This window comes from Delphinapterus leucas, chromosome 7 (assembly GCF_059928025.1).
Source record: "Delphinapterus leucas isolate spDelLeu-1000000601 "Yukka" chromosome 7, BTC_Dleu_Yukka2, whole genome shotgun sequence".
In the NCBI taxonomy this organism is placed as follows: domain Eukaryota; kingdom Metazoa; phylum Chordata; class Mammalia; order Artiodactyla; family Monodontidae; genus Delphinapterus; species Delphinapterus leucas.
In genome coordinates, this window is record NC_143135.1 from 69,376,591 (window position 1) to 69,391,224 (window position 14,634).

Here is a 14,634-nt window from a genome sequence, read left to right on the forward strand (position 1 = left end):
AAAACATTAGAGAAACTTCGAGCCAAAAATATATGCTGACTTCCCACACAAAAAGGGTTTTTTTTATTATGTGTAACACAGTTATTTAAGTCAATAAATTTTTAAGGAATTTCACACGTTCTGATTCTTTCCACTGCCAATCACCTTAGTTCCTCCAAACTCATAAATCTTCAAGATAAAATAGCCCTAAAGAAGAGAGTAGACATTGGTTAAAGTTGGAAGATATTTAAATATTTTTATTTTCCCACATCACTAATCATGGGTCCCTAAAGAAGAGAGTAGACATTGGTTAAAGTTGGAAGATATTTAAATTTATTTTTATTTTCCCACATCACTAATCATGGGTATGAGTAGCTTGTATCTCCATCTGGAAAACATAGCACTATCAAGTTACTATTATATCCAGTGGAGAACTCAGTCTTTGGTCACAGCGTAAAGAGCTCCTGGATGTGGTCCCATCAGCCCTCTTTGAAATGACCTATAAAATTATTTTCTTTAGTGTGTACATACCTTTCAAAAAGAAGTTATCATGTGAGTCAGCCCTGTATAACAAATATAAAGATAAGGGTCCATTTTCAGAGGTGCTCATGGAAGCCAGCCTCCCCTCCTTTAGTAGTAACCAGGCAACCTGTAATGTAATAAACTAAAAGCCCAGGATTAAATAAAGAACTCCAGCAATCTAGGCACACACTTGTTCAATATATAGTCACTACCCATGTATCAGTATTGTAAAATCTAATTAGAAAAAAATGGCTTGTGTTCTATTTATACTGGAACAGTGCTGACCTAGGCAATGGAAATAGAAGTAAATAATAAAGTGTTCCCAACAGGCTGAATGCTACAAAGTAGCAGAAATAAAACCTAGTGGGAAACTTTTTTTATGGTCATGTCCACAGCAAATGAGAAACTGCATTCTAAAAGCCTTGGTAATGACCATTAAAGCCTGACAAATAATTTGGTGTGGTAAAATAAAAAATTACTTACCACAATTCTTTTAGTTAGGCTTCTTTGATCTCCAATGAAATATGGACACACTTCAAAATTCCCCACCTACAGAAAAAGATTGTAATGGCAACTGGGACTGATTAGGTTCCATTTTCATTCACACCTAAATTTAGCTGATTGTTTCCAAACATGCATGTTTCAGGCAACTTTTATCTTAGAGCTTTCATGTTTTAAAACATAGCTTTATGTAAGATGGATGTTCAGAAAGGCTATTTTCATTCAGCCCATTCAGAGCAGTTGAACATTTTGCCCATCATCATGACATCATACGTTACTGGTAAATAGTAAAACAACTAATGGCCTTTTTAACGTCATAGTCTTTTTCATTAAATACAAGGGAAAAAATGAAATTAAAATCATACCTGTAATCTTTCGGATCCAATTTCCTCAAGTGATTTACTTTAGGACCCTAGAAATTAAATATAGCAAGTATGTTGCTATTTATCCCTTCATCTTTTCTAATACTGAAAAGCCTTGTTATATCCAATTTTTACTCATGAGCCTAGCCAAAAAAAAAAAAAATGTTGCAGGTCTCATTGTCACCACCGCAATGAAATTACAGTGATGGAAGCAAAACCTGTGTTCTCAATGTAGCCACATTAACAATTTACGGGCACCATGAACAACAGTGCCCATTTTCAACTGTATGAGGCTTTATAAACATTTCTCTCAAGCTTATATATACACTGTGCAAAAGGCTTCTGCACTTGTGTAGAAGTTTTGCTGTTATGCTAACAATGCTATCAATGAAAGGAAAGCTACTAGAAGCAACAGAAATAGAAATCCTTACATGTTTAGGGTCAGGAGATGGATCTGCCTGGTTCTGAATTTGACACCCTAGAAAAATAGTATTAGTTACTACTGAAGACTGTCAAACTGAACAGTATGAAAAACTATAGGAATACTGTATCAGTAGAAATACCAGGTCTAACATGCACAAAGCCAAGAAAACCAACGATGCCAAATACTGAATTTATATTGCACTGTCCTTTGAACACTCAGCAGGAACAAACTGCTGAATGCAGATACCATGCAGTGCAATTATGACTGAACCAGAAAAAACCCTCAACCTCAAGTTTGTAATGTTACTATCTGAGAAATATCTTCACACATCTCTAAAAATTTAAGTTCTTATAACATGTTTGTTATTCCAATGAGACAACTACATTAACTCCATTTTAAACTATAAACCTAGCCATTGCTGCCTTTACCCTCTCTATACCTATAGAACTTACATAGGAAACTATCCGATTATACATATTTACGTGTCAGTGCTGTCTCTCCATTTTTTTCCAATTCTGTAAACACAAATATTACAGCAGTATTTTTGGCCAAAATCCTGATAATTGTTTTATACCTAATTAACTAGCAGTCACAACAGTAATGGAATGCTATACTCAAAATTTATTCTTTTCAGAACTTCTGAATCCTTAATTTGAATAGAAATTAAATATTCCACTTACCTCTAAAAATGTATTAGGTTCAAATCATATTCACTCCTGCAAATAAAATATCAAATAAAAGATGGATACCATACTCATGTGATTAAAAATTAAAACCTCAATATATAACTTAAAATATTTAGATATTAAGCATACTCAGCTCTATCAGAATTAAGTTTTAGTTCATGTCTGTATCATTCAGCAGTTGAACGGTTAAATTCATCATCTGAACTGGAATGGTCCCCCCACTACCCCCACACAAATTACACTGCCACTGATTAAAACTTACCTAAGCCATCACGCCCTAGAACAGTACAGATCATTGGGATATGCCAATACCTAAGATAAAAAGTTCGTTAGGTTTTTCATAGTTTACTTGGCAGCTCTGTCTTGTAGTTCTTTCCCACAGATCTAACAGGTAGTTCTATGAGTAAAGGAAACCACACAGTTAATCTATGAGGCGTTTCCAACGATGTAGGTTTACAGAAAAAGCCCCATCGGGATAGACCTCAACCACTGCTTGCTTTTTGAAAAATATAAACAAGTCCACAAGAGAACAATTATTTGAAAGAGCTCCAGTCTCTTAGATGAGTTCAAAACTGTGCAGTAACAGACACCACAAAGGATGTTTTAAGAAATTTAAGGAAATCATCCTATGAATTAGTCACATGGTAGGTATTTTTACAATGTTTAGAAAAGATAGCATTATATTAACAGGTAAAAATATGCAAAGTACTTATTAGCTATTATACATGAACCAAACAAAGGAAGAGTTCCACATATAAATTTAAGCTTGATTTTAAGAACTTCATTACTGCAATGTATTTTGCCTATGCAATTCCCAGATTACTGCAAAATTTTTACTTTGAATTTTTGCCTTAATTTAAGAACTATATAAAGCATTTTCTCATTAGTTGATATCAATTATAAAAATAGAGAAAAATGTTAATGTGGCTGATGTTCTGACCATTGGGGAATCGTTGAAGACAAATTGGGTGTATTTAATTAAACTTTATACCATTCAGATTCATGAAAGTTTGTGTCCTGTGTAGTCATTTCTAGCATTATACTTTTAAATCTTCTACCTCATTTTAGATTATGCATTCATTAAAAACACTGTAGGGACTTCCCTGCCGTACAGCGGTTAGGACTCCAATGCTTCCACTGCAGGTGGCACGGGTTCGATCCCTGGTCTGGGAACTAAGATCTGCAATCCACTCGGTGCAGCCAAAAATAAAAGAATGCACTGGCCAAACAAGTGTATGAAAAATATATCCCTTTTGCAAATCTAAATAACAAAGGTCAGATTAAATCAAAATTATAATAAATCATTCAGCATATTAACATGCATAACATTAAATAAAATAATCTTTAGGAGCAACATTTCATCTCATTTAGGCCATGAGTTTTTCAAGAAAAAAGTTATTTGGGGATTCTTCACATCACGTGAGGGTGAATTAATAGCAGAACATAAATTGTGGTAAACCAAAATTTGAAGGGAAGGAAGAACTTGAAAACATACGACGTGTTTAGTAAACATGTTCAATCCACATGTAATTAAGTATATAAAGAGTAGCACCATGGCCAGAAAATTTAAAAAATAAAAATAAAACTAATGGATAGTACAATTCAATAACAAAAAAACCACCCAATCAAAAAATTGGCAGAAGACCTAAACAGACATTTCTCCAAAGAAAGCATACACATAGGCACATGAAAAAATGCTCATCATTACTGATTATTAGAAATGTAAATATAATGAAGTACTACCTCACACCAGTAAGAATGGCCATCATCAAAAAGTCTACAAATACATGCTGGAGAGGGTGTTGGAGAAAAAGGAACACCGCCCTACACTGTTGGTGGGAATGTAAACTGGTACAGCCAGTAAGGAGAACAGTACGGCAGTTCCTCAAACTGAAAACAGAGCTACCATATGATCTAGCAATCCCACTCCTGGGCATATATCCAGAGAAAAACATGGTTTGAGAGGATACATGCATTGCAATGCTGTTTACAGTAACCAGGACATGGAAGCAACCTAAATGTCCATCAAGAGATGGATAAAGATGTGGTACGTACGTACACGTACACACACACAGTGGATTATTACTCGGATAAAGATGTGGTACACACACACAATGGATTAGTACTCAGCCATGAAAAAGCATGAAATAATGCCATCTGCAGCAACATGGATGGACCTAGAGATTATCATACTAAGCAAAGTAAATCAAAAATAGAAATACAAATACCATAGGATATCACTTCTTTGTGGAATCTAAAACCACACAAATGAACACATCTATGAAACAAACAGCCTCAGACATAGAGAACAGACTTGTGGTTGCCAAGGAGGGGGATGTGGGGGAAGGATGGACTGGGAGTCTGGGATTAGCAGATGCAAACTACTTATATACGTAAGTACAGATAAACAAGGTCTTAACTACATAGCACAGGGAACTATATTCAATATCCTGTGATAAATCATAATAGAAATGTATGTATAACTGAGTCTCTGTTGCACAGCAGAAACTAATATTGTAGATCAACTATACTTCAATAAACTTTTAAAAAATATTGTATAGGGCTTCCCTGGTGGCGCAGTGGTTGAGAGTCCGCCTGCCGATGCAGGGGACATGGGTTCGTGCCCCGGTCCGGGAAGATCCCACATGCCGCGGAGCGGCTGGGCCCGTGAACCATGGCCGCTGAGCCTGCGCGTCCGGAGCCTGTGCTCCGCAACGGGAGAGAGGCCACAACAGTGAGAGGCCCACGTACAAATAAAAAATATATATATTGTATAGGGGTGCGGGGAGATTAAAAATATGTTGTGTATGCTTGAAGCAGGAATATCCAAGATTCTGACTATAACTGCCTAATTTATAGTTCTGGGACCCTTTCATTCAAGTGAAGTGAAACTGGCACAATGTCACTGTAAAGCATGTCACTCCTGAGATTCATTTTCTGAAATTACATTATGAACAGAAATTTAAAATTGGCAAAAATGCCTTTCAATAATGAAACCTATGGAGGTTTTAAATTCTGACAATTTATCACATTTACACAAATTGTACCCAAACTCACCTAAAGCATAAGACATACCTTTTTAAATTATCCAGACACTCTGATCAAGATAAAAGCCTAAAAAAAGAAGCCATCTTTGTTTCATGTCAACGTTAAAATTAGAGTACTAAAATCAATACAGCTGATAATTTAAAAGCTTAAGATATGAGGGAAATTATCAGCTCTATAGTCCTGGAAGCAATCTTTATGTTTATCAATACACCCCCATCACTTGACTCTCTTAGGTATCATGTTCCTTCTTATCTGTATCAAAACTCATACTGAACAATGAGCTCTGGGTTGCAAAAGAGGATTTATTTGTGCACCTGTCTAGAAGTCTTTGTCCACAAATTAAACAAAAACAAACACAAGTGCTATGGTAAAATGAAGTATATAAAGTGGCATAATCTGGAACATACAGTGGTGATGAAAATGATTATAGATAGTTAGGAAAGGAAAATATTAAGTTATTACATTAATAGGCATTTCTCTGAAAAAAATAAAAATGGAGTTGCCAGGTACTCTAAGGAGAATATCATTAGTGGTTATTGCAACTAAGATTTTTTCAGGATTACAATCTTATTTCTTTGATTCAAAGCTCAAATGCCACCTTTAAGTTCTCTTACCCAGAAATACACCACCATATGCAAAAACAGTAGAATGTCGTTTATTTTTGGGGGAAGTGATATATCTGCTGTAACAGCCTCAATGTTTTTTCTACATAATCTCACTGTTTTAATTATTTTCTTATAATTACTACTTCAGGAGTTTTATAAATTTGTTTATTCTTTTTATTTTCTTACAAGGTTCTTTTTTATCATAAGGCTGGCATATGTATTCACATTCATCATCTTTTCTTTCTATAAAGTTCCTTTTTCTCTATTCTGTTTACCTTGTCTGGTAGTCATAATCCTATCTATTTTCAGGCCATTCTGTCCTCTGTCCAGTGCTTTTTGGATTTTGATGCTCTCTTTTTAGGCAATGCAGCTTCTTCAGTATATTCCTCTTGTTCCAAATATACATTCTTCTTTGGTATTTCAGAACTTATTATGAAATAATTATCCTCCTGCATAAGAAATAACAATACTAAGCAATAACTGAAACTTTACCGCGTTAGTAATTACATATAACTAAACTCTAGGTTACTTAAAATAACCTGGATACTACATCTGGATGTTAAAAATCCAAATTAACTTCTGCTGCTTTTCTCATCTGATATCCTAGTAGCAACACCACACATGAAAACTTACAATAGTATTGTTTTTACTCATATAGTATTGATAATTCATGTTCTCAGCAATTATCCATAAAATTCTTATTTTTATTCTTGCATTTCCTGCACCAAGGGCATTGAACCTTTCAAAACTTAAATACAGATAGTAACACAACAGGATAAAATTCTCCCTTTGTCAACAGCTGTCCTCCCAAAATGAAGTGGGATAAAATTGTCACTTACCACCAATTTAATATCACATTCATCATGTTCAAGATTTGTTGCAATCTCCTCCTCTGCTCTGCAATATTAAAAGCATATCACTCAGTGTATATATATAACTGATTCAACTTTGTTATAAAGCAGAAACTAACATACCATTGTAAAGCAATTATACTCCAATAGTTAAAAAAAAAGTGTATCACTCAGATGACAAATCTTTTATAACCCAATGAGTAGTATACTGTCATGACATACAACTGAAACAGCAATACCAGTTAAGTCTATTAATATTTTATCTGTGTTCACATCACTATTAAAGTCTAAACAAATTGATAGCATATGGAGCAACATTAAAATTTAAAAGCACTTAATCTTATAAAACCTATGTCCAAAATTATTCCAATCCATGATAGAACTTACGCTGACTCTTCAATAGGAGAGATAGATCCATCATCATCCAAGTATCTGTATCTACGACTATCAAAGTCTTCTTTTTCTAAATCTTCACCAACATTCATTTGTTTCAAGGATTCCTTGAGATGGTATTCATACTTCAGTTTTTCAAGGTAGTTAAAAAATCCTCTTGCCACTGCTTGCTATGTACCAAAAACACCATATTTTAAGTCAAGGACTTAAAAAGAATTTCTTCCACTCAGCAAATGCCTATGTTCCTAAATGACAAGGATCCCCATAACAAGGTCCTTAGTGATCTTGATTTAACTACTCTGCTATATGGAGATCACGTGTATCAATTCACTGTTCTACCTAGCAAGTTATCAAAGTTAGTACCAAGAAAAACAAGCATAAATCTTGTATCGTTTGGGCATTACTTAAGACATTTTTTAATGCAGAGAACTGTCTATTTTAATCACCTTAAAACATAAAGAGGTTAATGAGTATTAATCCTTTCCAATAAATCAGATTCTAGAACAAGTGACTACAAATTATGCAATCACTTATCTCAAATATTTCAGAGTCTACTGCTAAGTACTGGCGTTATTTGTCTGGTAATTCTGTCAGAAATTGAAATATCTGAACAAAATGAAATCCTAAAGCCACTGAACATGAAAGGTAGGTGTGGGTTTCACTTCGGTTACTATAAAACAACTGGGCATTTGAGTTTTAGGAATGGTGTTTACAGCCCTGACAGGATAAGATCAAGGTATAAAATCAGCCTTAGAGCACTTCATATACAGGTACATTCACCCAGTGTTACCAGTGCAAGATTCCACCCAGAAGTCCAAGTGAACTTTGAGCTGAAGGAGGGGGATGGCATTTAAGCAGCAGTATAGAGAAGTATTATAAAAGTTGAAGACTGCATGATCCAGGTACATCTAAATTCTAAAAGCAACCAACAACTCATTTCAAACATTTTAAGCTATGTGCATCAGCATATATACAGACTCACCTCAAAGGTTAAAATTTTTCTCCAAGGTAATGGTTTTCTTCCATTTTCTGATTCTAAAAATGGGAAGCCAGGTCCTTTGTCTTTAAATTGTTTCTTATTTATTTGTGAGCTTCTAGTGTTTCTCCTTCCTTTTGGTCTTCCCCTTGATCTTCCCGTTGGCTTGTATTTCCTCTTTTTACGTTTCTTTTTTTTGAATCTTTCAAAAATAGCTTTTAAAGTCAATGGTCTTGGCTCTATAGATGAGTCACTAGATGAATCTCTTGCTTGAGTACTTTCAGGTGTGTGAACGAATTTTCTAATAGGGTTTCTTTGCCTCCTTTTAGGTGGGATAGGAACACACTGAGTTTTAAATAAGCTGCTACCAGAGGAAGAGTTATCACTAGAAAACAGGGAAAGATTAATTGTACCCTCATATTACTGTTTATTACCAGTAATATACTTTTCTTTTACAAATCAAAGCAGAAAAACATGTTCAAAGTAATTTTTTAAAAGATGGGCTCAGTACTAGCCAATCACTTAGCTCTTACCACTCTCCACAAGTGGCCCATAATGCCATGTGCCATAGCACTTAGCCAAAAAATCATCTTCCTTTATGTAAGTTCCACAAAGGCAGGCTTGTTCACTGCTAGGGGCTAAACTAAGACAAAACCTCCTCTAAATAAAACAAGAGTATCCTAGCGGAAAGATGTAGTCAGTATACTAGAAATGCTCATTTGTTTTCCCAGTGAGATCAACAACAATTAGGACTAGATACCTCTCATCATATACATAAGCCAGCATCCCTGATAATGTGGAATATAGGAACAAGTTGATTTTAAAACAAGATTCCCTACTGATACCCATTTTCTTCTTATAAAATGAGGATGATTTAATGAGGAAGATAGCAGTTTGGCCCGGAGAATATACTCCTGTTTCCCTGAGTTAACGATGTGTCCCACGATTCTAAGTAGTTAAAACTTCAAAAGCCTGTGCAAACCAGGTTTTCCTTTTCTGTTCTAATGCAAGAAAATTACCATTACCACTACTCATTATCTACAATGATTTATGCTTTCCCGGTAATTCAAATACAGTAAAATTACCATCTAGTCTCTTTTCCAGAAAAATCTGGTGATTGTTATTTAAAAAAAAGAAAGCACTTACCTTTGATTCTCAATTTCCACAGCTGAGTCAGATGCCGTTGCATAGTTGATAGAATCCATTCCTGGTATGTGTTTTCCAAGCCCCTCTCAAATTTGTCAATTGTCCTTTGATTTAAACAGATTTCTGACCATACAAAATTCAGTAAATGTGATGTTGTTTCCCTGAATAAATGCAAACAGCTAGTATCAGAGTAATGAAAATGTTGATGTCGTTGTGACAATTATGTAAATTAATTACACATAAATTAAGGCAAAATCACATACAAGGCTTTTAATATTTTCATGTAGGAACTGTCATTTCAGGTCAATCCTAAAATCTAGAGATTTTATTCACAGGTTCTCTTTCAGTTTTGCCTCATCTATCCAATGTTAGATTCCAGAAGAGTATTGTAATTTCCAACGAAAGTATCACACAGCTTTCCACAGCAGTTAAAAAATGTAATTTTACCCTTAGCCATACAACAGCCAAAAAGCCATTTTTCAACATCAGTTGGGAACTAGTATGAAAATCTTTTGCATACAAAGCCAGAAGGCGGAGTATGGCCTCAGTATACCTGGGAAAATAATCAGGAGGACTTAACTACCTCTATCCAAACTCCTGGTCTGGAATTTGCTGTTAATGGGTATTAATACAAAAGTTCTGAATTCTCAAACTTTTCGATGAAAGGCTTACAAATTAAAAAAAAAAAAAAAGACAAAGGGCACTGTTGTAATCTCCTTAGATACATTACAATAGTTTGGACAAAATTTTAAAAAAAGATAATGTCTAATTTTACTTTTCCATCTCCCTTATCGGGGATGCCATCATTCTTCCTATTTGTATATTGTTCTTAGTCTTTAGCATTCTTGGCAATGACAAATGAGCAACGATAAAAGAAATCCTACAAGAACAATATACTTCGAACATAGGAAACCAATAAGGTCACAGAGATCTCAGATTCGCAAAATATCCAACGGACTCCTGGTAATTTCATGTTGTTTTATCGTAGTTTTCTAAAATGCAAAATCTAAGAAATAAGTCACGAAATAACTGCCCAAAAAGAAATTCAACAAGTGGATCCAATGGCACTGATGGTATACCTGAGATTAAAAAAAAAAAAAAAATCAGAGCGTATTATCAAAATTAAAGTTGACTCAAAACCTCTTTTTCGGAAACTAGAAAGGATTCCTACGGAAGTGTGGCTTCCTATTCCGAGATTCTGCGAGGAGGAGCACATGGCAATAGTGCCCTTCACTGGCTCTAACAATTCCCCTTCAGCACTTTGTGCGATTTTGGGGCGAGCGTCTCCAGGAAGCGCCTAACCTCGTACAAGAAGAACGGCGTCAGCAATGGTTACCTCGCACTTAAACCCTATTAATTCAGAAAATGTGTATTGTATGTACCACACTTTAACATCTACATGCCAGACAACGGACCACGCCCATACTATAATCGTGTACTGTGGGCCGCAGTAAAGCCACTAGGCCCGAAGTCCACAAAAACCACGAGCCCTCCGCCCTCGGGTACTGACTTTCGCGGCTGGACCCCGATATGCCACGCAGGGGCCTGGGTAAAGCTACAAGAGGAAACCCTCCCCCGCCCAGAAGGCCCGGAAGCCCCCGTCCTCTTTCCTACCCGTCGAGAGGGCAGAAAGCTTGCACCAACCAGCGCCGGCTCGGCATGGGCCTCAGCTGCGTACCAGATACCCGCCACCCCTCCCTAGGAAGTCCGCATTCAGCAACCTCCGGAACCCCCCCCTCACTCCAACAAGTTAAGAACCACCAACCTCCACTACCGCGCTGGAGAAAAGGATGGGCAGGCTGCGTGCCCCAGCTAATAGGGAGACCGAAGTCTCGCGATAACAATTTGACTCCAGGAAGAAAGTGAGAGGTGGGAAGTGGCGACCCGCGGGGCGCCATTTTGATCTCCGTGAGAGGAGGAGCGATTTCGAGCGGGCGGGGTCTGATCTCCCGGATCCAGAGGAGGCGGAGTTGACTGAGGCAAGATCGGGTTTCAGGTGTAGGCTTCCCTCACCGATTAGGTAAGTGGAGTAGACAAGAATGTTTCGGCAAACTACAAGAAATAAATTGTGGGGTCAGGTGAACGGAATGACTGTGAACTGCAAGGAAACAGGCACTCCACCTGCTTTGCTTCCAGTGGTCTTGCCTTGGTTGAGCTGTCCTCTGACTTCCCAAAATCTGATCTCGAGTGTGTGGGGGGGTGTGCGTGTGTGTACGGTGCCAGGTGTGTTTTGTCATATTATGTCTACTTTTGCCTTCAGAAATCTCCTCTGCGTTAACTTGTAAGACGATCATGCTTTGACCGAGACTCAAAATGTGTAACCTTTGTACTGGAAGCCAGTGTTACCCCGTAGTACATCCAGGTCCCCTCTCCCCTTCTCACTTTTGTTAACTACTCTTTCACTCAGAGCTAAGTGTCAGCCTCCCAGGGGTTGGTTAACATATCACAAGAGATACCAGCGGCGAGTTTTTTTGTTTGTTTTCTCCCTTAGTTCCCTGAATGATTAATGAATGTTAAGATAAAAGTTTAAACTCGTTTAGTTTTGGTATTTTGGGGTTTTTTTCCCCCACAGTAGTTACAAAAAGGAATGAGCTGGCTTGATTTGTCCACTTTCAGACCTCTTGTATCATATGAAAAAACCAGGAAAGCCGTCTAGTCTTAATCTGTGGCTAGTGTCATTTTCGGATTGGACAGACCTGGAGGGTAATCTAGCCTCTTTACTCAATTTTGCTCTAAATGTTGAACAATTCCAGGCACAGAGTCTAGTCTTCTAGGCATTATGAAGTACCGTTAGCTCCAGAACAGGGATTGCATGTCTTATTCACTGCCATGTTCCATAACATGCCTGCCTATGTAATTTGTGAGTCTCAGTACGAAATGAAAATGCAGAGCCCCTTGTTCAAAACGCAGGGGGAAAGTGCCATTAAAGGTACTAAAATATAAGCGGTCTCCTTTCTTCTGTAGTACCTCTTTCCACTTGTCATGATGTTTTAATTAATAGCATTAATTTGCTATTATTAATTATTAATGACATTAATTCTATTTTATTGATTTATTATTAATTAATAACTAACTATACTATTATTAATTAATAGCATTAATTTGCAATTTATTGTCACTCTAAGTAAAGAAAAATTGAGTTTAACTCATTAGCATGAGATTTACCACTCTATATTCTGCAATACCAGTTTTAAATACAAACATAGGAACATTTAGCTTGTACGCAGAATTACTGAAATTTCACAATTCATACTATGTAGGCATATGTATTTTGTTCTTACTAGAACACTGGATACTGCACAAAACTAGCACCCCTGTATTTATTTTACTTCTCCATGCGTGCACATTCTACCGACACTATGGAATCCAGGGAATTTGAGTCTCGATGAACTCCCTTAGACTGTGCATCCACCAGCATTCTACGCTCACAGGACTTAAACGCTTTTTGTGAATGGGAAGCAAGGAGTGGTGGTGGACATGCACATAGACCCTCTCTCCTCTGATCCCAAGCATGTTCCATTGTCCTATCCATCTTAAAAGTTCAAATATAAAGTTAAGAATTTTTTTAAATATTTATTTTATTTATTTATTTGTCTGCACCAGGTCTTAGTTGCGGCATACGGGGTCTTCATTGTGGCATGCAGGCTCTTAGTTATGGCGTGCGGGATCTAGTTCCCTGACCAGGGATTGAACCTGGGCCCCCTGCATTGGGAGCGTGCAGTCTTAACCACTGGACCACCAGGGAAGTCCCTAAAGTTAAGAATTTAAAGATGGTGGCAATGGAGCATAAACCACGTGCTATTCTGAGCACATGGTCCTGTGTAACTTCACTAGTTGCACATCCATGGAGCCAGCCGTGCCCCAGAGCCTTATGAGTCTGGAATATCATAAATGTTCAATAAAAAAAACTAAGGCTGAACTGATATCCATTGTATGCTAGGTACTTGAAGACAAATATGAGAAATACAGTCCTATCTTCAAAGAGATCACAGTCTAAGGGACAGAAACAAAGCAAACAGATGACCACAGGTATACTGAGTGCTAGAAGGTTGCTCTTGTGAGCTGAATTGTATCATTCCCTCACCAGTTAATGGCAAGGTATAATGTGATGAGTTCTGGGTTTACAGTGGGCTAGATTTGGTTTTGAATTCTGTTTCTGCCACTTAATAGCTGAGTGATCTGGAGTAAATAATATATTCTCTCTGGCCTATTTCCTCTTGTAAAATGAGTAGGATAATATGTCGTTGTGTGAGGTTTTGAAGGAATGTCTGTAAAGTGTCTAACATACTGTTTGGTTTACAGAATGCAGTTTGTCAATAGTTATCGGCCATAGTTGGTCCACCCCTTTAGGCATTGCCTCTGCAGCTCCATTTACCTTCTGCCTCCTATCTTCCATTCTTCCCTTCTCTAGACCCTACTTCTGGGCCACTGACTCCCAGCAGTGGAATCTGGAGAGTAAATGTTGTTTGCCTCCATGTGGCCCAAAGCTGTCCTCCTAGAGCCACTCTGGGTTTGTATTAGAACTTTTCTAACCCTTTTCTCTCATCACTCCAACTCCAACCTCCTCTTCCCTATTTCTCACTCACACAGAAACACACTTATACACACTACCACGCTGCCTTCTGGGCTTTTGGCTTGCATTTCTAAACCAGTTATTCAGGCTGTAGCCTCCCAGGGTTGGAATTTGTTTCTGTTTTGGTGGGGAAAGAAAACAAAAACCTGACCTTTAAAAGATAGTAAAGGGTGTAAAATCAGTGATGCAGGAGATGCTGATGGGCCGCAGGCTGAGCAGCTGAAATCTGTCCTGTGTGGGCAGCTACTCCAAGATAAGATAATGCCAGGAGCTGGGAGGAGCTGAGTCCCACCCAGAATAAAGATAAAGAGACCACAGATTTCTCATTCTCAAGGTCAAGGAGATCTTCCCAACTATACAGGTACAGAAAGGCTGGGGGTGTAGGGAAGGGAGGGGGCACCACCCCATAGGAGGTGATGTCAACCTTTCCATAGGTCTCTGCATTAAGAGATGTGCGCACATACAGGGGAGAACCCTGAGTTATACCAAATACGGCCTCAGAGCCAGGCAAAGCAAGACATTGGCCAGAGGAAACCCGCAAGAAATGCCCCATGTAAGTGATTTAAAC

At 37.5% G+C, this 14,634-nt stretch overlaps 3 protein-coding genes and 8 non-coding genes across 26 annotated transcripts in view; 2 read left to right on the top strand and 9 right to left on the bottom strand.

The window, feature by feature from the left end:
• The window catches only part of CEP295 (centrosomal protein 295), a 51,713-nt gene extending 48,362 nt beyond the window's left edge, over positions 1-3,351 (top strand). For all 8 annotated transcript variants that reach the window (XM_022561389.3, XM_022561385.3, XM_089915397.1 and 5 more), the window contains one exon: positions 1-3,351. In XM_022561389.3, the coding sequence (XP_022417097.3) occupies positions 1-39 (39 nt within the window). In that variant the 3' untranslated portion in view covers positions 40-3,351.
• On the bottom strand, positions 32-11,434 carry TAF1D (TATA-box binding protein associated factor, RNA polymerase I subunit D). Of its 9 annotated transcripts, XR_016393888.1 has the most exons (12): positions 11,259-11,434; positions 9,494-9,654; positions 8,354-8,732; positions 7,366-7,541; positions 6,967-7,024; positions 6,403-6,576; positions 5,550-5,588; positions 2,737-2,786; positions 2,469-2,504; positions 2,241-2,303; positions 1,796-1,842; positions 32-1,414 (listed from the first exon to the last, which is right to left on the bottom strand). XR_016393888.1 is itself a non-coding variant. In XM_089915402.1 (7 exons), exons 2-6 carry the CDS (start codon positions 9,550-9,552, stop codon positions 6,433-6,435), a joined length of 816 nt encoding a protein of 271 aa, XP_089771528.1. In that variant the 5' UTR covers positions 9,553-9,654; positions 11,259-11,434; the 3' UTR covers positions 32-542; positions 6,403-6,432. The 9 variants fall into 9 exon arrangements, 1 of the variants encoding a protein (XP_089771528.1); XR_016393889.1 differs by lacking the exon at positions 5,550-5,588; XR_016393887.1 differs by having other exon boundaries at positions 2,737-5,588.
• On the bottom strand, positions 354-480 carry LOC115802219 (small nucleolar RNA SNORA25). The gene has a single exon (XR_004022637.1). It is a non-coding gene; the product is annotated as a small nucleolar RNA SNORA25 (small nucleolar RNA).
• On the bottom strand, positions 816-936 carry LOC115802221 (small nucleolar RNA SNORA32). The gene has a single exon (XR_004022639.1). It is a non-coding gene; the product is annotated as a small nucleolar RNA SNORA32 (small nucleolar RNA).
• Positions 1,200-1,272, bottom strand: LOC115802229 (small nucleolar RNA Z40). Its single transcript, XR_004022647.1, has one exon. It is a non-coding gene; the product is annotated as a small nucleolar RNA Z40 (small nucleolar RNA).
• LOC115802220 (small nucleolar RNA SNORA1) lies at positions 1,525-1,659 on the bottom strand. Its single transcript, XR_004022638.1, has one exon. It is a non-coding gene; the product is annotated as a small nucleolar RNA SNORA1 (small nucleolar RNA).
• LOC115802230 (small nucleolar RNA SNORA8) lies at positions 1,908-2,045 on the bottom strand. The gene has a single exon (XR_004022648.1). It is a non-coding gene; the product is annotated as a small nucleolar RNA SNORA8 (small nucleolar RNA).
• LOC115802226 (small nucleolar RNA SNORD5) lies at positions 2,608-2,679 on the bottom strand. The gene has a single exon (XR_004022644.1). It is a non-coding gene; the product is annotated as a small nucleolar RNA SNORD5 (small nucleolar RNA).
• LOC115802222 (small nucleolar RNA SNORA18) lies at positions 2,831-2,961 on the bottom strand. The gene has a single exon (XR_004022640.2). It is a non-coding gene; the product is annotated as a small nucleolar RNA SNORA18 (small nucleolar RNA).
• On the bottom strand, positions 5,760-5,886 carry LOC115802225 (small nucleolar RNA SNORA40). Its single transcript, XR_004022643.1, has one exon. It is a non-coding gene; the product is annotated as a small nucleolar RNA SNORA40 (small nucleolar RNA).
• Positions 11,400-14,634, top strand: part of BKGD (beta-keto-L-gulonate decarboxylase) — a 26,809-nt gene continuing 23,574 nt past the window's right edge. Inside the window, exon 1 of the mRNA XM_022561393.3 lies at positions 11,400-11,513. The gene's annotated coding sequence lies outside the window, so the exon portion shown is untranslated. The remainder of the gene's footprint in view (positions 11,514-14,634) is intronic.

What these genes read in the sequence shown, in the direction of transcription:
- TAF1D (XM_089915402.1), bottom strand. Translation starts at nt 9,552, where the DNA reads ATGGATTCTATCAACTATGCAACGGCATCTGACTCAGCTGTGGAAATT. An exon ending in GTGGAAATTGAGAATCAAAG is followed by an intron (nt 8,733 to 9,493) that starts GTAAGTGCTTTC and finishes CCTGTTTTCTAG; the next exon opens with TGATAACTCTTCCTCTGGTA. An exon ending in TCTCCTATTGAAGAGTCAGC is followed by an intron (nt 7,025 to 7,365) that starts GTAAGTTCTATC and finishes TTAATATTGCAG; the next exon opens with AGCAGAGGAGGAGATTGCAA.